Raw genomic sequence first — 25,051 nt, forward strand, 5'->3', positions numbered from 1 at the left:
TATATATGTATATATGTATGTATGTGTGTATGTGTGTATGTGTGTATGTGTGTATGTGTGTGTATATATATATATATATATATATATATATATATATATATTGGCTTTTATAGTATCTGAGAGCCCAACCTCCACTTCTCTTAATGATGTGTCTCTTTCCCATCAGACACCAGCCCCAGCTGTGTCTCCCCTCCTCTCCTCTCCCCACCTTGTTCAATTCTGCTTCTATTCCTTTTCCAACCTCTTCTGTCCAAGTAGGCAGTTCATGACATCTTTTTTTTTTTTTGCGGTACTGCAGATGGAACCCAGGGGCCTTCTACCTCCCAGTTACACCCCTAGCCCTATTTTTTTATTCTTTATTTTGAAACAGGGTCTCACTGAGTTGCAAAGGGTCTCACTAAGTAGCTGAGGCTATCCTCAAACCTCGATCTTCCTGTCTCAGCCTCCCTATTGCTGGGATTACAAGCGTGGGCCACCATGCCAGGTTGACACTTGAAAATCATGAGAGCCCAGCTAGGCGGCACAAGCCTGCAGTCCTGGTACCTGGGAGGCTGAGACAGGAGGGTCTCAAGTACCAGGTCAGTCTCAGCAATTTAGTGAGATCCCCAGAAACCTAGAAAGAACCTGTCTCAAAAGAAAAAGAAAGTAAATAAATAAAAAGGGCTGGGGAGGAGGAGTGGGGTAGCTTGTAGATACAACACCCCCGGGTTCAAACCCTAGTACCAAGAAAGGAAAAAAATAGAAAAAGCAAGTAAGAAAAGAAGAGAAAATCATAAAGACAATTTAGAGGGGAAAAAAAAGCCAAGAAGGAGAGAAAGCCTGAGGATGTTTCTGGGGGAATAAACCAAACCCCTAATCTCTGGCATCTTCCCAGGCCCCTTCCCCATGTGAGAAGTTGAATCAGGACAGGCAGTGTAGGGCTGGGCTCTGCCGTGGGTTAAGCGTGAGGTCTCCAGGGGCAGGTCAGGCAGGATTGGATCTGGTTGGATAGATCACCCAGCAGAATAACTTCTCTCTCTCTCCACTGCGGGCAAGCAACGCATTTGGATGCATTTGTGAAGTTGTTCAGGTTTGGGCGTGGGTTTTATCTCTTGCCCAGAAGCTGTCAAACATGGCAAGTGGTTTGGGGTGGGGTAGAATTAAAGAAGGGTCATGATGTTCACCCTTCTTTGGGAATGGGCCAAGAGGGTCAGTGGTGGCCAGTGACCCACACCGAGGTTTTGAAGTGTTGAGAAAGGAGACAAGCCAAAGAAAAGTACAGGATCCTGGGACCTCCAGGATTTATTGTATATGACTGTGTAGGCTCACAGATTCCACCGTAATGTTGGGGGTGAATCAGAGTTGACATATAACCACAATCTCTCAGACTGGGAGTGGGGGTGAGGACCGGGCTCCCTGGAGGTGGGTGTTGGGCAGAACGTCCTCTTTCCCAGCTCTATACAAGAGACTTGCAGGGGTGGGGGTCAGGTCAGTTCAGAGGAACGACCCCCCAGGGCTAGCAGGAGGCCTGCGGCTGTTCCTCCCTTTGTGTCAGCCACATCCAGGGGGTGGTGACTCCGTTTTAAGTGCTTACTGCACCTCCTACTTCTGCTGCTGTTTCTCTGCAGGAAGCAAGACTTCCCCCTTCAGCGGCTGGGTCTCTGGGACCTGCGCAGGCTTCTGGGAAACCACGGGCTGCTCCAGATGCGGTTCCTGCTGCTGCAGGTGCTTCGACAGCTGTTCTTCGGTCGTTCCCTGTGGTCCATCCCTCTTTACTAGCTCTTGAGCCTGTTGCTGGTCCAACAGCTGCTTCTCCTCTCCCAGAGGCCCCTTCGGCTGCTGCTCCTCTGATGCTCTGTCTTGCTGAAGCGGAGGCTCCAGGTTCTTGGCTTCTGGATGCTGCTCCTGCTGCTGAGGCTGCTGCTGCTTCTGAGACTTTGGTCCAAGATGCTCCTGCGGCTCCTGCTGCTTCAGGTGTCTTACATGCAGCTCCTGCTCCTGGGACTCCTGATGTTTCTTCTGTCCTGAATGCAGCTCCTGCTCCTGCTCCTGGGGCTCCCATTTCTGCTGTCTTACATGCAGCTCCTGCTCCTGGGACTCCTGATGTTTCTTCTGTCCTGAATGTAGCTCCTGCTCTTGCTCCTGGGGCTCCTGTTTCTGGTGTCTTAGATACAGCTCCTGCTCCTGGGACTCCTGATGTTTCTTTTGTCCTGAATGTAGCTCCTGCTCCTGCTCCTGGGGCTCCTGTTTCTGCTGTCTTACATGCAGCTCCTGCTCCTGGGACTCCTGATGTTTCTTCTGTCCTGAATGCAGCTCCTGCTCCTGCGGCTCCTGGTGTTTCTTCCCCAGGTTCAGGTCCTGCTCCTGCGGCTTCGGGGCCGGCCCCTGGCACTCTGGCTCAGGCAGCTCCTTCACGGGAGTGCTATGTTTCTCCTGGTTGGAGTGGTCCTTCTGGCAAGGGGCAGGCTCCGGCTGCTCAGGCTTCTCCGGCTTCCTCTGCTGGGGATGGGCTGGAGGAGGAGGAGCAGTCTTGGAGAATTCCTGAAGCAGGGCAACAGGAACCGTCACGGGCAGTGTGTGTTGCTGGGACATCCTAGAAGCTGCTGTCGGTCAACCTGAAACACAGGAGGTCAGAGGAGGAGGCTGAAGGCAAAGGGAGTAGATGAACCCTGGAAATCTGCAAAGCAGCTGCCTTTTCAGCATCCTTTGTCTCGGCTGGGACCCCCCCCCCCCCCTTTCCAGCTGGCATTCCCAGAAGCAGCAGAGAGAGGAAGGAGGGCAAGGGGACTGGTTCCTTGTCCCCAGGCAAAAGCTGTTCTGCAAAGGGGCCTGGTGCCAGTCACCTTCGCTTTTCCCTAGTTCTAATGGTGCCCTTATCTCCGACCTCCACGGATCAAGGAGGAGAGGTGAGTTTCAGGATTATGTCACAGCAAGAGGAATCACCTAGGGAAAGATCTGAAAGATCCAGAGGGAGGACCACAGGAAATCAGTCACCTCTGCTGGAGGAGACAGAGGAATTACTAAAGGCATCAGCCTTGGGCTCTGGAGTCCCACACATATTCTGGGCCTAAATCGCCCATTGCAACGTGGTATGTTGCTGGGTAATCATTTAGTCCTGATGATGTCAGATAATTTCCCTATAAAATTAGCAGGCTTGTGATTCCAGCATTTGTGAGGCTGAGACAGGAGGATCGCTGTTTGCAGACAGCCTCAGCTATTTAGTGAGGCCTTTTGCACTCGGTGAGACCCTGTTTCAAAATAAAGAATAAAAAATAGGGCTGGGAGTGTAGCTTGGAGGTAGAATGCCACTGGGTTCCATCCCCAGGATCGAAAAAAAAAAAAAAAATTAGCAGGCTGGGGTTTTCAATTCCAGCATTCTTTTCTTTCCTAACTTCCTGACCTTTAGCTCTGGGCATGAGAGAGGGAAGCCAGAAGGTTGCTGAGAGCCGAAGCTTATTATTCAAGACTTGTGCTTCTAAGTTGGATTTTCCACCTCTGTTCTGCCCAGGTCTCTCCAAAATAGAAAGTTCTCCCCATTCTGAAGCCCTCCCTGTTTATAGCCCAACCCCAAATTATGAGCATCTCCCAGAACCCCATCTTCCATCCACGGTCCACCCAATTCAAAGAGCTTTGGGGAGGAGGGGAATTGGCTTTCATTCTCTCTATCCCTCTGTCTTTACTTCTCTAATATACCTACAGATCCCACAATATGCTCCCGAGAAAAGTTGAGAGACATGTGAAGCCTGCTGCCTGCTCCAGGTTTCCATGGCAAACTCCCCCCCCCCCCCGCCCCCCGTGACCGCAACAAGCAATGCCCCCACTCACCCACTGGCCCTGTCCTGGACCACTGGAGTCCACAGTCCCAACCCAGGTGCCCCAGCTGACACTTACCAGACTCCCAGCAGGGACAGGCAGAGCTTTCTGGTGGATCGCTGAGCTGCGCAGGGGCAGGGCACCCTTTATACACTCCCCGCCTGGCCTCCTTCCAGGTTGGAGGTGATGGGCTGGTTTCACCGATCCGGTTGGTCAACTTCCTCCTGTCCCTTTCTGACTCAGGGCACAATCTCAAGCAGGAAACCCCTTGGGGGCCCTTTTCCTCACTCCTGTCGGGTCAGAGGGATTTGAGGGTTCAGCTACCCCTGGGATGCTCAGCTGACCTGCGCTCAGAGGAGGTGAGAAGGTCTCCTACTGTTCTCTGACCTCAGCCAAACTTCTCCTCTGACTCTCAGTTCTTCTACCTGTAAGACGGGCACATCTTCATGAGGGGGACAAAGATGCTTTTTGAGGGCCGAGATGGAACTGTTTCATGTCTTTCTGAGATAAACAGGTCTGTGGTATGAAGATGGAGACAGCCACTCCTCTTGAAGGAAGGGGGTTGGGAGGCATTCTCTTGGGCTATGAGACCATCCTCTCTTAAAACATATCTACAACTCTGTTCTTTTTTTCTTTTTTCTTTTTTCTTTTCTCTTTCTTTCTTTCTTTCTTTCTTCTTTTTTTTTTTTTTTTTGCGGTACTGGGGATGGAACCCAGGGGCATTCAACCTTGAGCCACATCCCCAGCCCTATTTTTTATTCTTTATTTTGAAACAGGATCTCACTGAGTTGCAGAGGGCCTCACTAAGTAGCTGAGGCTGGCCTCAAACCGCGACCCTCCGGTCTCAGCCTCCCGAATGCTGGGATTACAAGCGTGCGCCACCACGCCTGGCTACAACTCTGTTCTTGAAATAGATCCTGAAGAGGGTCTAGCTTTGGGCCAAGAAGGGGTAAATAGAAAGTTTTTCCCTCTCTTCCTGCTGTGTGTCAGGAGGTGTAAATATACCCCAGAGTGTACTAACAGAAGCTTCCAGGATGCCATAAAAACCCACCCAAACTCCAAAGCCTGGACCACTCCAGGCAAGGAAATGAGATAGAAGGAAAACAACATATGAAGTGAGATTTGCCTCCTCTGTTGACAAACAAAACACTTTAACCTAAAATCACCTTTGCAGTTGCATGCCCGTAGAAGGGTCAGAACCGAATCCTCTGTTCCTTCTCTCAACCTTCCTTCCAGAGGAGTTTTGCCATGTTCTTTCTTAAGGCTCATGCTGACCTAGCACACTTGGGATAAAAATCCAAATTTGCTAACTGGTCTAAAAGACCCTGGCTCAGCCGGGCGCGGTGGCGCACACTTGTCATCCCAGCATTTGGGAGGCTGAGACAGGAGGATCGCGGTTCACAGACAGCCTCAGCTACTTAGTGAGGTCCTTTGTAACTCAGTGAGACTCTGTTTCAAAATATAGACTAAATAATAGGGCTGGGGGTGTAGCTCGGAGGTAGAATGCCCCTGGGTTCCATCCCCAGTGTTGCAACAAATCAATCAATCAATAGCCCTGGCTTCTACCTGGGGTCTCAGCTCATGCCAGTGTCTACTGATAGGCGTGCTCCACCTCCCCGAGGGCCCAGCTCCTCACCAGCGACCGGCACCTACCCTCCTGCGGCCACACGCTCCTCCCGAGGGTCTTGGCTGTTATGCACCTTTGAGCTCCAGCGTAAGTACTGGGGTCTGCCCGAGGACCTTCCCTGACTCCCCTGGAGGAAGGATCCTCCTCGGGTTCAGTTTCTTTCTCTCGCAACATCTAGAGTTATTTGCCTCTGTTCACTTATTTATTGTCTCTCTCTGCCATTGGAAAACAGGCCCTGGAAGAGCTGGAGCACAGCTGGTGTGTTTTCTACCAGTCGTAATTACCTCCTACCATTCTATGTACTATTCTATTATTATCTTCATAAAGAAATGTTAGACTTAATAATAATAATAATAATAATAATAATAATAATAATAATAATGAGAATATTCATATATGGGGCTAATTTTGAGAAGTATCCCAATTCCCCATAGTTATCCTGATAGTTATCCTGATAGGCACCTCCTTATCTGAGCACTGACCTATCCACAGTGCTAATTTGCTCTGTCCCTGAAGCTCTGTCTGGAAAGACAAGTGAAGGACTATCGAGTGCGCTGGCCTCTGGAATGCCATCTCTCCTCCTGCCGCTCACGGATCACACACCACCTCCCCCATAGAACCCAGAACATGCCATTTTCCCAGGCAGGGGACGTGCCCTCCGCCCCAGCGAGAGAACCCGCTGAGCATCCTCGTGGGCATGCTGTGGCTGACCTCAGGGCGGAGGAATCTGCCTCTCCCCAGCTCATGCCAGTCAGTAGGAGGCCAGCAGACCTTGCTCAAGGAAGCCACACCAGTCCCATGGGCTTCCGGAGGCTCCGATCTGCCCAATCTGTCTCCCGCCCTCTGATTCACGGTATAATGACAGCTTTGAGCAGGTGGTGCGTGTGAACCTTTGACCACTGAGTGTGTGTGTGTGTGTATGTGTGTGTGTGTGTGTGTGTGTGTGTGTGTGTGTGTGTGTGTGTAAGGGGTTGGAGAAGCCCCAGCCTTCTAGGGCTCAGAGGACCCCATTCTGCCCATGGGTTGCCCCATGGAGGGACCAGGAATGCATACATAGGGGGCGGATATTCTCGGTGTCCATGAGGGCCCTCTGATCTCAGGGTCCACATGGTGAGGCCGAGTAATTGCCCGGCCCCTGTCAGTGTAACAAGGGAGCTGGGCTCATATCTCAGGAAACATGGAGAGACTGGGACCCAGGTAGGCCCCAACCCAAGGGAGCCCTGGCTATATTTATTTCTCTTTCAGGGGCAGAAAGTGGCTGGTTTCCCTCCATCCCCTGAATGAGGCAACCTAGTTGAACTGGGCAGAGGGATCAGTCATGGCGACTCACTGCCCTGGGGGTAGGGATGTTGAGGGTAACTCTTAGCAAGTACCAGTGATGGCAGACAGTCCCGGGAAGGCGACTTGGGCCAGGAGATCTCACGTTTGCATCTCGGGAGAGGCAGCAGTTAGGGATCAAATTTGACATGAAGAATCCAGTTAATAAAGTGAAGAGTCTTGACACACTGTGCCAGAGATGGACCGGAAGGGATTTGCCAGCCGCAGGGACTGGAACTGGGAGGACCGGTGAAGCGCTAAGCATGGAGACTCCACTGAGGCATGTTCAAGGACCAGGAGGGGGCGGAGCAACGCAAGAAAGCAGAGGAACGCAAGAAAGTGCCGCAGGCTTGTGATCCCAGTATTCGGGAGGCTGAGACAGGAGGGTCACAGTTTGAGGACAGTCTCAGCTACTTAGTGAGGTCCTTTGCGACTCAGTGAGACCCTGTTTCAAATTAAAGAATAAAAAATAGGGCTGAGGGTGTGGCTTGGAGGTAAAAATGCTCCTGGGTTCCATTCCCAGTACTGCAAAAAAAAAAAAAAAAAAAAGAAAAGAAAAAAGAAGAAAGAAAGCAGAGGACAGACAGAATCAGCAGCAGGCCACTACGGACAGGGAATGAGTGAGTGAGGGAAGCTTAGGGAGGAGAGGAGGAGCTGAGGGGCCACGTCCAGCCCGCAGCCTCCCTTGGAGGCGCTGCCAGAACTGGTGAGTGGCAGATGGGGCTGTTCCTGGGACTTGGCCCAGGCTCCTGGGGTATCACCCTGCACCCTCCCTCAATAATTAGGAAGACTTGGGGGGAAACTGAGCCTCATCAGCTGCCTCTTGAGAGGTGTAATTGCTCTTAACAATAGCTAGGAAGATGGCAGCAGAGGCCATGGTGTGCGGTGAGGCTGTCCGGGTAAAATATCTGATCCCGGAAGAGATGGTTTTACCAACTTGTACCAATTGCCGACGGGTCCCTGGCTCGCTTGCGAATCGGCCCTTTCCAGACTTTACCTGTTCTCAACTCTTGTGGCCACCTGGTTCTAGAACTCGGTCCCCACCTTCCCTTCCCCGCTCACTCACAGCTAGGTCGTTGTGCTGAGAGTCGGGGTGAACCCAGGCCTCTGGGCCCCCGAGGGCCAAGGTGCTGGTCTAGCCTTCCAGGCTGGCAGAGAGCGCCAGCCCCTGGCTCACGAGGCCCAGATGGAGGAGAGCCCTGCTTCTTCGGCCATGCAACTCTGGTCTGATGAAGAAGAGGGTCCAGAGACAGAGAAGACCTCAATTCAAGGCCAGGCCAAGTGACCCTCCAACTGGACCTAGCATGGATGCAGTGCGGGCAGGAAAATCGCTCTCTCCTTGTGGGGCGGGCTGAGGGAAGCGATAGTCCCAGCCTGCTGTTGGCCACCACCCCACATTTGCTATTTGATTTTTTATTTTTTATATTGGGGATGGAACCCAGGGGCATTCTAGCTCTGAGCTATACCCCCGACCCTATTTTTATTCTTTATTTTGAAACAGGGTCTCACTGAGTTACAAGGGCCTCACTAAGTAGCTGAGGCTGGCCTCGAACCGTGATGCACCATGCCCGGCTATCCTCCAGTCTTTTAAAATTTATTATTATTATTATTATTATTATTATTATTATTATTATTATTTTGCGGTGCTGGGGATGGAACCCAGGGCCATGCTACCTCTAAGCTATAACCCCAACTCGATTTTTATTCTTTATTTTGAAACAGGGCCTCACTGAGTTGCAAAGGGCCTAAGTAGTAGCTGAGGCTGTCCATGAACAGTGATCCTTCCTGTCTCAGCCTCCCAAATGTTGGGATTATAAGCATGTGCCATCACACCTGGCTTTATTTTCTATTTTTGAAACAGGATCTTTTTTTTGGGGGGCGGGGTTCCTGGGGATGGAATCCAGGGAAATTTGACCTCTAAGCTACACCCCCAGCCCTATTTTGTATTTTTTTTTTTTTTTTTGCAGGTCCGGGATGGAACCCAGGGGTATTCAACCTCCAAGCTACACCCCCAGGCCTATATTTTATTTTTTTCTTTTATTTATTTATTTTATTTTTTTGCAGGTTTGGGGATGGAACCCAGGGGCATTCAACCTCCAAGCTACACCCCCTGCCCTATTTTTTTATTTTTTGAGACAGGGTTTCACTAAGTTGAGGAGGGCCTCGCTAAATAGCTGAGGCTGCCTGTGAACTGCGATCCTCCTGTCTAAGCCTCCTGAAAGAGGATCTTGTTACATTGCAGAGACTGGCTGGGAACCTGCAATTTTCCTGTCTCAGCCTCCTGAAAGAAGATCTTGTTACATTGCAGAGACTGGCTGGGAACCTGCGATTTTCCTGTCTCAGCCTCCCAGTATTGGGATCCCACTGGGATCCCAGGTGTGCGTGGTGGAACCTGACTTGCTATTTCATGAAATCCTTTGCACATTGCAAGGAAGGGGCTGAGGCCCCCCAGGGCAGCACAGTCACTGGCCAGCGCTAGCAGATCAAGTTAGGGGCTGGCTGCTCCTGAGGCAGAGATGTCCATGGAGTACCAGGGGTCCCGGAGTCCTAGTGAGTCCTGGCAAGAGCCCAGGGCTGGTGTATGGGAAGACAGGAGGGTCAAAAAGCCTAAGCCTGGTGACCTGTCAGCGGCTGGAACAGCTGAAGTCCTTTTCCTGCTTCTCAGGTTTTTCTAGTAGGCTGGCTTGGGGTGGGGTGGGAAGGAAGGGGAGAAAGAGGTCAGAGGGCCGCGGGGAGCAGGGGAGCCCCAGCTTCCTTCGCGGGCAAGTCTTGTGTGCCGGGCTCCTGCCTCTCCCTACACTGTCTCCCCTTGCACATCCGGGGGAAGCCTCTGACCCTGAGAACCCCCGTGGAGAATGTTTCTGCTGGAGGGGCTGAACCACCACCCCACTGTCAAGGTCAGCCTTCAACCTGCAGAGAATAAAACAGACTCAGGCAGGGCCCAGGGGCTGGGGAAGGCCTCCCCCTCTGCCCGGATTCTCCCCTGTGCCCAGGAGCCCCTCCTCCCCGCTCTAAATGCCTTCCCCCACTTGCTACCCGGCTGATGTGTCTATTTTTTTCAAGTGTGTTTAACTGAGAAATTCCAGTGTGTGTGTGTGTGTGTGTGTGTGTGTGTGTGTGTGTGTGTGTGTGTCCGTGTCCTAGGCTCTGAGGGTGCAGCAGTAAACCAAACAGCCAAAAATCCCTGCCTGCGGACGCCCTCATTCCCATCTGGGAGGTGGGCGTTAAAAAGATTAACAGGAACCGGAAATATAGTGAGTTTGATGTTCACCCTCCATCAAAAAATATGGCAAGAAAGAGGTTTACGGAGTGCTGGAGGAAGGAGAGATCCTTGATTTTGAAGGGGGTAGTCGGAGAAGGCCTCACAGCCAGAGACTGAAAGGATTCCTGGGCACGGTGGCACATGCCTGGAATTCCAGCGCTCAGGAGTCACAGGCAGGAAGATCGCAAGTTCGAGGCCAGCCTGGGCAACTGAGTGAGATCCTGTCTCAAAATAAAATTTAAAGCTAGGCGTGGTGGTGTACGCTTTTGATCCCAGTACTTGGGAGGCTGAGACAGGAGGATCACAGTTCGTAGACAGCCTCAGCTACTTAGTGAGGCCCTTTGCAACTCAGTGAGACCCTGTTTCAAAAGAAAGAATAAAAAATAGGGCTGGGGATGTAGCTCGGAGGTCCAATGCCCCTGGGTTCCATCCCCAGTACTACAAAAAATAAAATAAAATAAAAATAATAATAAAATTTTAAAGGGCTGGAGGTAATTCAGTAGGAAAGTGTTCTTGGGTTCCATCCCTAGTAAAACACAAACACACACACACACCCTAAAGAGAAGCCCAGTGAAGTGGTGCATGCCTGTAATCCCAATACTTAGGAGACTGAGACAGGAGGATCACAGGTTCAAGGTCAGCCTCAGCAACACACACACAGAGGGGGGGGCCTGTTTCAAAATAAAAAGGACTAGGGGTGTAACTTGAAGGTGGAATGCTCCTGGGTTCAATTCCAGTACCAGATTAATTAGTTAATTAATTAACAGAAAAAAGAAAAAATCAAATACTATGAACTTGGCATTATTTCACAAAAGAGGAGGAAAGGCAAATAAAAAACAGAAAATGAGATTTGGAAAACACATAGCAAAACGATAAGTTTAAACCTCATCATATCAATAATCACATTGAAAATTTGATTTAAATACTCCAATTAAAAGGCAGAAATTGTCTGATTGAATAAAACGCGATGTGCTGCCTGAAGGGGCCCACTTTGTAAAGACATAAATAAAAGTGAAACGAGGAAAAAGAAATGTCTTGCTACTACTAATTACAAGAGGTTTCTAAATTGATTTCAAAGAGTTTTCACTTGAGAAAGTCACCAGGGGAAAAGAAGATTATTTTGTAATGATAAAGAGACAATTCAGAAAGAGGATATAATCTTAAAAATGTTTCTACTTCTAATAAGAGGACTTTAAAATACAAGAAGCAAAAACTGTTAGAATCTCAAGAAACAGGAGAATAATTCACAATTATTTTCAGAGATCTCCATGTTATATATGGGCTTGATACTTAAGAAAACAATTTACCATAAAATAATAGCAGGTGTAATCAAAGGCTTAAATTACAGTGTCAAATAAATTAAACTAATTGATATTTCTAGAACACTCTACCCAACAACAGACGACACTTTCTTAGTAAGTGCCCATGGAACCTTCACCAAGAGAGTCTAATCTGAGTCATAAAGCAAATCTCAATTAATTTAAGAGGATTCTAATGTTGCCAAGTATGTTCCTTGACCGCAGAGGAATACGATTAGAAATCAGTAACAGAAAGATCTCTTGAAAAATCTCCTAACATAAAACAAACTTCCAATTAACCCACGGATCGGAGAATAAATCAAAAAGGAAATCAGAAAGGCATTTTCCTCTTAAATCTTTACTCAAGAGAGCGTCTGCCCATAGAGAGGTCTGTCCAGCAATATTCATAACAGCTACACGTGTAGCAGCCAAACACTGGAATGGGCGCAAAGATCCATTATTGGATTAATGTAGAAACAGAATATGGTATAGCCATACAGTGAGAGTGTTGATTACTCAGCGAGGGTGCTTGCTACTCAGAGTGTTCACTACTCAGCCCTCAAAAAGAATGGACAATTTGCAGCCTGCAACAACCTGTTTGAATCTCAAAATAATTTTGCTGAATGAAATAGCCAGGCGTGGGTTTGGGCTGGAGAAGCAGGGTTAGTGAGGGGCTTGTTGAGTCCCAGTGAGAGCACCCCATGAATATGGGGGCCCCATCGGGGAGGCCCAGGCAGGAAGAATATCTGATGTGGCAGAGAACGGGACCTGGGACTCAGGACCCTGGACCCAGGTGCCAGTGCGAGGGGTGAGGCTGGGATCTCCCCAGTCCCCCTAGCGGGGCACGGTGCTCCGTTTCCCTCTGGCTTCCACTCCCGAGATGGGCAGGGTTCTTTGGTAATTGTATCTATTTCCCGAGACTCCATAGGGAAAAGGCAGGGGATAAGCAAAAGCTTTTCTTTGCTGTCCTTCCACAGGGCACAAATCCTGCAGCCGAGCTCTGCCAAGGTCTCTTACTACCCGATCACACCAGGAATCCATGCTCAGTCCCAGCTTGGCCACTGGGCAAAGCTTAGAGTCTGTTGCTGCAGGAAGATGGACGGTCACAGTTCCAGGGGCGCTGGGTACCCACTGTCTGTTGTTCCCTGTGCACCGAGGCCTCTCACTGCCCAGGCTGTGCAAAGGCCCAGGGCTTTGACCTGTGCAGCAACCACAAATTCCCCTGGGGTTGGGAGACCTCAGAGCCTCCTGCCCTCAAGATTTATGACACCCAGCCTCATTTCCCAGGACTACTTTGCCCTGGCACCGCCAGCCACCGGGGAAATGCCTACCGTCCTGTCCCACTTTACTTGGAAGTTGACACCCAAGGGATGGGACTTGGTCCTTTTCAAGGTTGGAACACATAAGCCACCGAGGAACACAATCAAAGCCTCCAGGACCCAGGAAGAGAAATGATGTGCCATGCCCAGTGAGCAGCTGTTGACATTTTGAACATTTAGCAAAAACATTGGAGAAAGGGCTGCCCTCTCAGAGGCAAAACAAAACAAAACAAAACAAAACAAAACAAAACAAAACCCCATCCAAGTCCAGTGTAATCTTGGTAGGACTGTACCTCCCTTCTCCCGTTAAGTCCTTTCTCCTGCAATCTAGACAAAATGGACATATTTTGTGTGCCCCCTGCAACATCCCTCTTAGGAAACCTCTATTTTGAAAATTTAAGGAATTAAACATCACTCCCATAGTTCCTAGACGCCCCTCAAAGAGAAATTGCAGTTTTGAGCTACCTCGTGTACGTGGTGTTTAAGGGTGCTGGGGAGATCTGCTTTGAAGGAATAACTTTTTAACACTAAAGCCCCCAAATACACTGCATTCCACATACATGCCATTCTTGAAAATAAAACTAAGCTATAGAGACAGAGATCGATTATTTCTTTCCTATTTACGTATGATTTATTTCTTCTTGGTACTGGGGATTGAACCCAGAGACAGTCTACTATGGAACTATACCCCAGCTTTTTTTTTATTTTTTTGGTTTTTAATTTTAAAACAGGGTCTTGCTAAGTTGCTGAGGACCTTGCTAGGTAGCTGAGGCTGGCCTCAAACCTGCAAATCATCTGTCTCAGCCTCCCAAGTACTGGGATTATAGGTGTGCGCCCCTGTGCCTGGCTAGATCAGTTGCTGCTTAGGAACTGGCAAGCAGGAAAGGTCTAAGCAAAGACCTATGAAGGGTACTGAAAACATTTTTGAGCTGTTAGTTATACATTGAAAAAACAGTAAAATAAAATGTAAGTTTACAGTGAGGTTATATGTCTCTTTTGACTTGCTAGCCTAGACTAATGGGAGGATGTCTGAAGACACACTTTGGAGGAAAAGAGAGATGTTTCAGAAGAACCACGCACTGAGCCCCTTCCATGTGTCAGACCCCATGGTCAGTACTTTTTTTTTTTTTGGTGGTTCTGAGGGTGGAACCCAGAGGCTTTTTAACCTCCAGACTATACTCCCAGACCTATTTTATATTTATATTTGGAAACAGCGTCTCACTAAGTTGCTGAGAGCCTCACTAAGTAGCTGAGGCTGGCTTCGAGCCTGCGGAATCCTCCTGTTTCAGCCTCCTCCCAAGCGCAGGGATTACAAGCGTGTGCCACCATGCCCGGCCTGTGGTCAGTACTTTAACTGAGTGATCCCTCTGCTCATAAAAGCCCTTCGAGGTCAGCATGTATCATGAGCTTCAGTCTAAACAGGAGGGAACAGAAGCTCAGGGGCCGAATGACTTGTTCGAGGGCTGCTGCCCTCTGACCCCAGAGTCAGTGCCCAGGGAGGGCATCACAGCTGCTGCCAGCTGCGCTTTACTGAGACTTGGGAACTCTGGCCCCAATCTCTGGGCTGGGGTAGTGCCGCCACTTCGGGGACTTGGGTGCCCTTGCTGGGTCTGGAGTCAACGCTGTTGCCCAAGGACTCACGGGCATTGGAGTTTTAGGTGGCCAGCCCCTCTGCCTGGAACTCGGGGTTCTTGGAGGGCAGGACTCCGTGTAGAAGCCACGACGGGCCGTTTGCCCTGACTCGGCTCAGCAGGCCTTGCAGCCCGGACTCTAGTTTCCCAGCACCTGCCTATTAGAATGCCTTCTTGGACTTCGACCCAGACAGCCGAGGTGATTTGAGGCGATGTCTTTGTTGCTCTTGCTCATTTATTTTCTGAGTATCTGAACTTCAATCACTAGGAGAGAGGGCTCCAGTCTTTCGGGTCTTCCATGTCCAGTTGGGGGCCTCCCCAGGGTGGGGGTCTCTGGCCCGGTGGAATGGATGGTCACCGCACACACAGCTTTCTGCACAGGTCTAGCCTGCCCCGCGGTCGGTCATCCCCCTCGGCTCGGTGATGGCACCGGTCTACTTGCTGGGCTTCTTCTGCCCCCAGAAGCCTGACTTGGGTTCATTTTTGGGACTCTGGGGCTGCGGCGGGGTCTGAGAGCCCTTCTCCTGGGCCGCAGGCGGTGCGGGCTCGGCCTCGGGTTTTGACTCCGCATTGCAGCACTTGGCTTGGATGCAGCAGGGGGGCTTCTGCGGACAGCACGGGGACTTGGGGCAGCACGGGGGCTTTGGGGGGCAACAGGGGGGCTTGGGAGGGCAGCAGGGAGGTTTAGGGGGACAGCAGGGGGGCTTCGAGGGGCAGCATGGGGGCTTCGAGGGGCAGCATGTGGGCTTGGGGGGGCAACACGAGGGCTGTGGGGGGCAGCACGAGGGTTTCGGGGGGCAGCACGAGTTGCTTTTTGGTTGGTCACTCATCTTCCTTAGATTTGGAGTTCCTAGAAAAGAATATTCTTATCAGAAGTCAAGCTGGGGCCTGCTTTCTATTCCTCCTTCCCCGATCCCCAAACACATCCATCTTCCGGGCAATACCTCACCCCTCAGAGGGCACGGTCAGCCCATCGCTCCTTCCAGAGAAGGGATGGGAAGAACAGGGTAGGCAAGAAACCCGCCCAGGTGTCCTAGCTGATGAGGAACAGTGTGACTTCCCTCGGTCTACCTGTCAGGCAGCCAAACGTTAACACATGCAAACTTTATCACAGGCAGCGCTCTCACTACGAGCCTGAGAAGTGGTACTTCGAGCCCCTCCTTGATATATAAGGACAACTGATGTTCAGAGATCTCCCTCAGTCACTGGGAAGTGGATTGAAGCCATAATTCAATCCAGGTTCCACTGCACTCCAGAGCACGTGCCTGTTCTAGTGTCAAAGGTGGCACCAGCCAGGCGTGGTGGAGCACACTTGTAATCCCAGCATTTGGGAGGCTGAGACAGGAGGATCGCGGTTCACGGATAGCCTCAGCTACTTAGTGAGGCCCCTTGCAACTCAGTGAGACCTGTTTTAAAATAAAGAATAAAATAGGGCTGGGGGTGTAGCTCAGAGGTCAAATGCCACTGGGTCCTTAGTACTGAAAAAAAAAAAAAAGGTAGCAACAGGGAGCTGAGAACAAAGGATTCTTTTTGAGTGTGTCTGGTACTGGAGATTGAACCCAGGGGTGTTCTACCTCTGAGCTATACCCCTGGCCCTGTTTTACTTTAATTAATTAATTAATTAATTTATTGGTGGTACTGGGGTTCCTGGAAACCCTTCTACCTTCGGGCTATAGTCCCAGACCTATTTTTATACTTTTTTAAAAATTTGGAAACAGGGTCTCTTAAGCCAGCGCAGCTGGCTTCGAACCTGCGTGATCCCCCTGTCTCCACCTCACAAGCACGGGGATTACAAGCGTGCACCACCACGCCTGGCTTAATTTATTTATTTTTGAAACAGAGTCTAGCTAAATTGCTTAGGGTCCTGCTAAGTTTCTGAGGCTGGCCTCGAACCTGCGATCCTCCTGTCTCAGCCTCCCAAGAACTGGGAGTATAGGTGTGCGACACCATGACCGGCTGCAACAGGATTCTTAGAGCAACCAGCTTGCCTCGCTCCGTGCACTCAGCATGTGAGGGGCCAGCACATGATCGTGAGATGAAACAGAAAGGCCATTTCTCCTGGCATCTCAGGAGTGAGTTCCAAGCCCAAAACGGTGTAGGTGGCCTCAGACTCTACTGTTCAGCACTTTTATAATTTTCTGAGTTTTCTGGGAGTAAGAAAAAACTAGCCGGGCGTGGTGGCACATGCTTGTAATCTCAGTCTTTGGGAGGCTGAGACAGGAGGATCATGGTTCACAGCCAGCCTCAGCTACTTAGTGAGGCCCTCTGTAACTCAGTGAGACCCTATTTCAAAATAAAGAATAAAAAGTAGGGCTGGGGTTGTAGCTCAGAGGTAGAATGCTCCTGGGTTCCCCCACTAAAACAGCCAAGTTCTCCCAGGAAGGTCCTTGGGCCTGGGCCTCAGCCATGGCCCTGGGGACAACTCCTTTATGGTTTCTGCCCTGTTCTTCCTTTGGGAAGACAAGTTACTACCATGGGCCCAGAGCGTGACAGAGGGCCAGGAGAGGCCAGGAGTCAGCAGACCAGGGTTGTCATGCAGCCTCAGGGGAGATGTAGGAGGAGGAAGCATGAGCTTGTCCCCCCATTGGGGGCCCGGCTTGTGAGGTCACCCTCACGTGGGGAGGCGCCCGGCCCATCAGAGCCCTGTCACCAGGTGGAGGAAGGTGGGTGTGTGGCGTGGAGCGACAATTGTCAAGGTGAGGTGAGCTTTCAACCACTCTCCGTCCAGCCTCTGGCAAAAGTCATGGCCCAAAGAACCGGGTGATGTGTGTGTGTGTGTGTGTGTGTGTGTGTGTGTGTGTGTGCGCGTGCACACACCTGTGTCCATGTGTAATCACAGGTACAAGGGAGGAAGAACTTGAGGTTTGGGCTATTTATCTGAATCAGGTGGAGATTTTGTGTACCTCCTCATTAGGCTTTAAAACTGGAGCCTGAAGCCGGGCGTGGTGGCGCACGCTTGTAATCCCCGCGCTTGGGAGGCGGAGACAGGAGGATCACGCAGGTTCGAAGCCAGCCGTGCTGGCGTAAGAGACCCTGTTTCAAAAATATAAAATAGGTCTGGGAGTGTAGCCCCGAGGTAGAGGGGCTTCCAGGAACCCCAGTACCACCAAAAAAAAAAAAAAAAAAAAAAAAAAAAAAAAAAAAAAACTGGAGCCTGAAGCTGGGCTTGACATTGTAGACTGTAATCTCAATACTTGGGAGGCTGAGACAGGAGGATTGCAGGTTTGCGGCCAGCCTCAGCTACTTAGCGAGGCCCTCGGCAGCTTAGTGAGACCCTGTTTCTAAATAAAAAAATAAAAACTAGGACTAGGGGTATAGCTTGGAAGTAGAATGTCCCTGGGTTCCATTCCTAGTACTGCAAAAAAAAAAAAAAAATAGGGCTGGGGGTGGGCTCAGAGGTAGAACACTCCTGGGTTCAAACCCCAGGACCTGGAGCCTGAGAAGATAGCCTTGGTCTCCTCCCTGACACCTCATCCCATCTCTGCCATTGGGACTCTGGCTATCCCTGGTCCAAACACTCTACCAGATGCGCAGCAGCCAATACTTTATTCTGTAGATAGGGGGTTTCCTGGGGACACAGACTACACCCCTCTTGTCCCACTAAAGTCTTCTGGAGGGCTACCCCAGGGAGACAGCAAGCCCCATCATGGCCCCATCTTTCCCCCGGAAGTGTGCAGGGCTCTTGGGATCGATAGCTACTGAGGATTACCCGCCAGATGACCTACTTCACCATCAGAACCACCCTGTGACTTTTCAGCAGACCAAGGATGGCGCTGCCCTGGATCATGGGTGTCAGGCTCTTACACTCAATCCCTTTTCATCTGGGGATTCATCTGAATCCAGTTCGGGCTGGACAAACTGGGTCCCACTGAGTCAGCTGCAGCTGCCGCCTCCACCCACTGGGGACCGTCAGCCTCACGCCTTTCCCGGGTGCTTGGAGCCCCAGCTTGGGTTTTCTCAGGGGGACAGGACCAAGGGTGTTACTGTTCCCCTTGTGGCTGTCTGGGGAATAGGTCGGTGGGAACCCCCTTCCTTAGGGGCTTTGATGGTCCTACAGTCCCAGGAGGGAATGAAATTTGGGAAGGGAAGGGAACCTTGTAAGTCTCCAGCCACTTGGTCTAAACCCTTCACACTTGGGAGACCCTGATTGTGGGGCTGCAGGCAACTGGACCAAGATGAGTTCTCACCCGGAAGGAGACAGTGACCCTTTTGGGTGGGGTGTTGGCTCTAATTCACTGAGGATTCCACCTCTGCCAGTGATTCCAGGATTTGGTCTGCCCTCAAGGGAGGGCTTTTGTTTCTGTTCGAATCAGAATGTTCTGGAAGCAGGGCTCCAAGACGCCCCAGCGCCTCCCTCCAGGCCAGATGCCGCCCAGAGAGGAGGCGGCCCTGGCAGATCTGCCTGAGATGCCCAGACTTGCCTGGGAGGGGACAGGGAGGGGCCGTGGGAGACACAGTGGAGAGAGGAGTAGGGCAGAGATGCCCTGGCATAAAAAAGGGAAGAGGAAAGTCAGGGAGGTGCCGGGAGCGGGGTTCAGATCTGCTGGCAGGGTGTGTGTGCGCGTGCACGCATGTAACTTGTGTGCTTGGCCACATACATTTAGCCAGAGGGATGAGTATGGTGGTGGGGGCCTGTGCAGAGAGCCCTGGGTCCCTCTCTCTCACCTTGATGTCTGAAGCCACTTCCTTAGTGGCCAGACCTGAGATCAGGCTCAGAGAAGAGAAGAGAGAGGGAGAGAGCCCTTCTCCATTCTCCTTCCTTCCTTCCTTCCTTCCTTCCTTCCTTCCTTCCTTCCTTCCTTCCTTTTGGATTAAATTCCAGGGCATTCCACCTCTGAGTCACCCCCCCAACCCTTTTTATTTTTTTATTTAAAAACAGGGTCTTTGGAGGCTGAGATAGAAAGATCGCAGGTTCAAGGATGGTCTCCAACAACTTAGTGAGACTCTCAACGACTTAGCAAGACCCTGTTTCAAGACAAATAATTTTTAAAAGTCTGGGTGTATAGCCCAGATGTAAAATGCCCCTGGGCTCAATCCCCAATACCACAAGAAACAAAGACAAAAAAAAAAAAAAAAAAAAAAAAAAAAACAGGGTCTTGCTAAGTTGCCGAGGGTCTTGTTAGGTTGCTGAGGTTGGCCTCGAACCTGTGATGCTCTTGTTTCAGCCTCCTGAGTACTGAGATTCCAGGCATGCACAGCACACATCTGACGCCTTCTTTCTTTCCTTTTCCTTTTTTTTCTGTCATTTATTTTTCTCTCTGTTACTCTGTCTTCCCTCCGCCCTCTTGTCTCTACAGCTCTTCTGTTTGATTTCTTTCTCTTCTCTTGTATGTCTTTTTACTTTTCTTTACCCTCAAGGTCAGCGTCCTGGAGGGACAGTTTGGAGTCTGTGAAAGCCCAGGCTGATAGGATTCAATTTCTGGGCCTGGGCTGGGCGGGTTCTACAACAGCTATTCTCAGCCTGGTGACCAGAGGGTGCCAGGGCATTAGAGACCCCAGAGTCGCCTTCCAGGGTGGCCCCTCACTGCTCCCACACAAGTCCCCTCTAAGCATGCCCCTTGTGGTCAGATCCTGGGAACAGAGAGGCTCACTGAGTCGCTGAGGCTGGCCTCGAACCTGTGATCCTCCTCTCAGCCTCCCAAGTACTGGGATTATGAGCCCCGGCTATACTGACTTTTTCTTTTTCTCTCTGTTTTTTTTTTTTTTTTTTTTTTTTTGTGTGTGTGTGTGTGTGTGTGTGGTACTGGGGATGGAACCTTAACCTTGGTCATTCTATCTCCGAGCTACACCCCCAGACTATTTTTTATTCTTTTTTTTAATGCGGGTCTGGGGATGGAACCCAGGGGCATTCGACCTCTGAGCTACACCCCCTGCCCTATTTTTTATTCTTTATTTTGAAACAGGGTCTCACTGAGTTGCAGAGGGCCTCACTAAGTAGCTGAGGCCGTCTGCGAACCGCGATCCTCCAGTCTCAGCCTCCTGAATGCTATGATTACAAGCGTGTGCCACCACGCCCGCCTTTATTTTTTATTCTTTACTTTCAAACAGGGTCTCACTGAGTTGCAAAGGGCCTCACTAAGTAGCTGAGTCTGTCTGCAAATCACGATCCTCCTGTCTCTGCCTCCCAAATGCTGGGATTACAAGCGTGCGCCACACACCCAGCTACACTGATATTCTTATAAGTTACTTTTTCCCCTGATTGTCTGACTTGTCCTCCAGGCTTCAGTGTCCTGCGCCCAGGCACCTCACTATCTTACCTACCATCATTCTTACAACGAACTCACCACACATTAGTGTTCTTCAGTGAGTGAAGAAGTAATGGCTGGCTGGCGGTGGTGATACATGCCTGGAATGGTGGCACCTGAGAGGCTGAGATAGGAGGATCACAGGTTCAAATTCTAAAAAAGGGCTGAAGGTGTAGCTCAGAGGTTCAGTGCCCCTGGGTTCAACCTCCAGTATCAAAAAAAAAGAGCCAGGCATGGTTGCGCACACTCGTAATACAAGCATTCGGGAGGCTGAGACAGGAGGATCGTGGTTCACGGCCAGCCTCAGCTACTTAGTGAGGCCCTTTGCTACTCAGTAAGACCCTGTTTCAAAATAAAGAATAAAAAAAAAAATAGGGCTAGGGGTGTAGCTCAGAGGTAGAAGGCCCCTGGGTTCCATCCCCAGTACCTCAAAAGAAGAAAAAGGAGGAGGAAGAGGAGGAGGAGGAAGAGGAGGAGGAGGAGGAGGAGGAGGAGGAAAAAAAGGAGGAGGAGGAGGAGGAGAAGAAGAAAAAGGAGGAGAAAGAGGAGGAGGAGGAGGAGGAGGAGGAGGAGGAGGAAGAGAAAAAGGAGGAGGAGGAGGAGGGACAAAGGAGGAGGAGGAGGAGAAGAAAAAGGAGGAGGAGGAGGAGGAGTAGGAGGAGGAGGAGGAGGAGGAGAAAAAGGAGGAGGAGGAGGAGGGACAAAGGAGGAGGAGGAGGAGAAGAAAAAGGAGGAGGAGGAGGAGGAGGAGGAGGAGGAGGAGGAGGAGGAGGAGGAGAAGGAGAAGAAAAAGGAGGAGGAGGAGGAGGAGGAGGAGGAGGAGGAGGAGGAGGAGAAGGAGAATAGGAGGAGGAGGAGGAGGACATAGTAGTAATGAATGAAGCAGAGGCAGACAGGCCTCCGAGTTACCTGGCTGGTCAGCTTCTCTCTGCCTTCAGTTCACAATTCCATACTTGCTCCTGAGGGTGCTGTTCCCTTGGTTGGTTCTGACAAAGGTGATGAATCTTCCTCAGCAGCCCAGCGAGTCCATAGCTGTCAGAAGTCAAAGTCTTTTGAGCCAAAGGGCCCCTTTGCCTCCCAGGGCCAAGGTTCTGAGATCCCAAGCGTCTATGACATCACAATCCTGCCAGCCTCCATGACTAGGACCGAGGGCTGGCTCGCTGGCGCCCCCTGCCGGCGGGAGCGTCTGGCTCTGCTTTATTTCTTTCCTGAAGGAGAAAGTTATTTTAAGGGACAAATGAGCATTTGGCCACTCCAAACATGAGCGTTAAATATCTAATGTCCTCCAGGCCTTGTCTTAAAGAGCACAGCGAAAAAGATCATTGGAATATAGTTCACGCTCTCAAACTCTAATTTAGAAACACATCAGTAAACAACTTTTAATACCGCTGCCCACATCTGTAGTCCCAGTACTCGGGAGGCTAAAACAAGAGAATTGCAGGTTCCAAGCTAGTCTCAGCAGTTTAGCAAGACTCTCAGCAACCTAGCAAGACCCTATTTCACAAGTAAAAAATAAAAACGGCTAGGGTGTAGCTTGGAATTAGAATGCCTCTTGATTCAATCCCCAGTGCTACAAAACAAAACAAAACAAAACAAAACAAAACAAAACAGAGACGCTTCCTCTGAACTCATCACACAGTGATGAGCTACACCCTTAGCCCTATTTTTTAATTCTTTATTTTGAAACAGGGTCTCACTGAGGAGCACCGAGTCCTGACTGGAGGCCCTGTACAGCCGGAATAGAAGGCTCTGTTCTGTAGCTTATCAGCACGGAGTCTTTGCACAAACGACTTAACCTCAGATTCCTGGTGTGTCGTATGGGGATAGACTCAGTGCTCCTTTATACAGTCTTGTGGACGTTAAATTAGAGCAGGTTACACGAGTACAAGAGAGTCGGTATAAAGTCTATGTCCAGTTGAGACAGGAACACCGATAGAAAGAGAAAAGGGCTAGAAGGGAAAAATGAACCAGAAGGACACCAGAGGGAACAGAAGGCAGAGGAAAACGTGAACAGACACACACGAGACAAAATCCAAGGGACCAAAAAGCACGAGATCCGTCCTCTAATTTATTGGAAAAAAAATCATAAAGTGCAGTATTTTATAGTCTAGAAACATTTTTTGAAGACATCATCTCAGTTCATCTTCTGAATAAGCCAATTTAGTATGAAACATCATGGCGGGCACTTTCAGATGTCTCAGGTTCAGAGCAGTGTTGGAAACCTCACCGCTGGTCTAAGTGGGCGGGGCTCAGCCACGGTGGTCTGCCCCCTTGTGGTCTGGTATATATCTACACCGATCCTTTATAAACCACACGTGGCATAGGAAGGCTTTAGCTCTGGTAACCTTTACTTTGGTTAAGCCAACTCTGGTCCCCAAAGGAGACTCTACACAATGCTAGAAGGTGGTCAACATGACTCACAGAGGAAATATTCCTATTAATCCACCCTTCATTTTTAAATGTTTTTATTTTCCATCACATTATACTTAATATTAGTGCAGTAATATGTATATAGAATGTATTAATAACCAAAAGCACACATATTTGTTACTAATAGAGGTTTGACTGCTGTTGCTCCAGAGCTACATTTTCCAAAAAATATTTGGGCATGGCATATGCAATTTTTTAAATTAAATAATAGAAGGATATATTTGATTTTATTCAAGAAATACAAATAGTGGTCATGGTGGCGCACGCTTGTAATCCCAGCGCTTGGGAGGCTGAGACAGGAGGATCGCGCAGGTTCGAAGCCAGCTTCAGCTACTTAGTGAGGCTCTCAGCAACTTAGTGAGACCCTGTTTCCAAATAAAGTATAAAAAAGGTCTGGGAGTATATCCCGGAAGTAGAAAGCCCTTGGGTTCCACCCCAGTACCACACACACACACACACACACACACACACACACACACACACAAAATGCATAGTAAAATGTGTAATATCCAATAACAGCAAATAGTATCTCAAGAATATAATAATATTGGAAAGTAATAAGTAATTTGAATGATTTTTTTTTTTTTTGCAGAACTGGGGGTGGAACCTAGCTACACCTTCAGTCCTATTTTTTATTCTTTATTTTGAAATAGGCTCTCACTAAGTTGCAAAAGACCTCACTCAGTAGCTGAGGCTGTCTGCGAACTGCGATCCTCCTGTCTCAGCCTCCCATAAGCTGGGATTATGAGTGTGTACCACCACGCCCAGCTTGGATGAGTATTTTAAAATAATGATAAATTCCATACACATATGGCTGTACTAATTTAAGTATCATATCACAGAAAATAAAAAATTAAAAATTAGAGATGGGAGATAATTAGAAATATTTTCTCTGTAAGTTATGGTAATCACTTTCCAGCTGAATTTTCTTTAGGGACTACAATTGGCTTACATAAAAATAGAGCAACAATTGTTGCAAATAAACCCTTTTCAGGCCCTGGCAGCTAACAAACAATGCAATTTATTAAGCATAAGGTATTGCTATATGCCGGACCACAGTATTCACCAAGTCAAGGATTAACCAGACATTCTGCATGTGAGCCAGGCTCAGAGTGCAAGCCTATAATCCCAGTACTTGGGATGCTGAGACAGGAGGATAGCAAGTTCAAGGCTAGCCTTAGGAACTTCCGGGCGTGGTGGCGCACGCTTGTAATTCCAGCATTTGGAAGGCTGAGACAGAAGGATTGCGGTTCACAGCAAATCTCAGCTACTTAGTGAAGTCCTCCGCAATTCAATGAGACCCTGTTTCAAAATAAAGGATAAAAAATAGGGCTGGGGGTGTATCTCAGAGGTTGAATGCCCTTGGGTTCCAGCCCCAGTACAGCTAAATAAATAAATAAATAATAAAATAAATAAAAAAGGGCTGGGGGGTTTAACTTGAAGGTAGAATGTTTCTGGGTTCAATTTTTAGTACAAAAAAATTTAAAAAGAGCCTGCATGTTAATATGTTAATTCGTGCCCAGTGTAAAGGTCATTCGTCCTAGAATCAGACACTCTGCTAATGACTTCTCTGACTTCTTTTTTTTTTTTTGAAGATTTAAAGAACTTTATTAAAAAGATAGAAATACAGAAAATAGAAATACAGCCCCATGCCAGAGTGGCATGGAGGGGTGACTTGAATGAATACACCCGACTTCTCCGACTTCTGACACTCTAATTAGGCATATTATTTCAACCTTAAATGCAGACTACATGGTAAGAACAACACTAATGTACTAATGTGTTATTTATATCACAATGACATATTTTTCAGAGCGTTGATGAAGATAATTTTCACTTGTGATTTTTTTCTAATAGACTAGCTATTGATGCTTAGAAATGACAGTATTTTGTAGAGGTTTTCAAATACAACTGCAACCATTTTTTTCAAATAGCGTTTTATTTTTGTGATACCTTGGATGGAACGCAGGGGCATTCTACCTCCGAGCTACACCCTCAGCCCTATTTTTTATTCTTTCTTTTGAAACAGGGTCTCACTGAGTTGCAAAGGGACTCACTAAGTATCTGAGGCTGTCCTTGAACCCTGATCCTCCGATCTCAGCCTTCCGAATGCTGGGATTACAAGCATGT

General features: G+C 49.2%; 1 protein-coding gene across 1 annotated transcript; it reads right to left on the bottom strand.

The window, feature by feature from the left end:
- Positions 1-14,680: 14,680 nt before the first annotated feature.
- Positions 14,681-15,076, bottom strand: SMCP (sperm mitochondria associated cysteine rich protein; the record flags this gene model as incomplete). The annotated part of the gene is made up of 1 exon (XM_080691593.1): positions 14,681-15,076. One exon carries the CDS (start codon positions 15,074-15,076, stop codon positions 14,681-14,683), a length of 396 nt encoding a protein of 131 aa, XP_080547719.1.
- Positions 15,077-25,051: the final 9,975 nt, after the last annotated feature.

The sequence above is a fragment of the Muscardinus avellanarius genome (genome assembly GCF_963383645.1).
Source record: "Muscardinus avellanarius genome assembly, chromosome: 3".
Lineage (NCBI taxonomy): Eukaryota > Metazoa > Chordata > Mammalia > Rodentia > Gliridae > Muscardinus > Muscardinus avellanarius.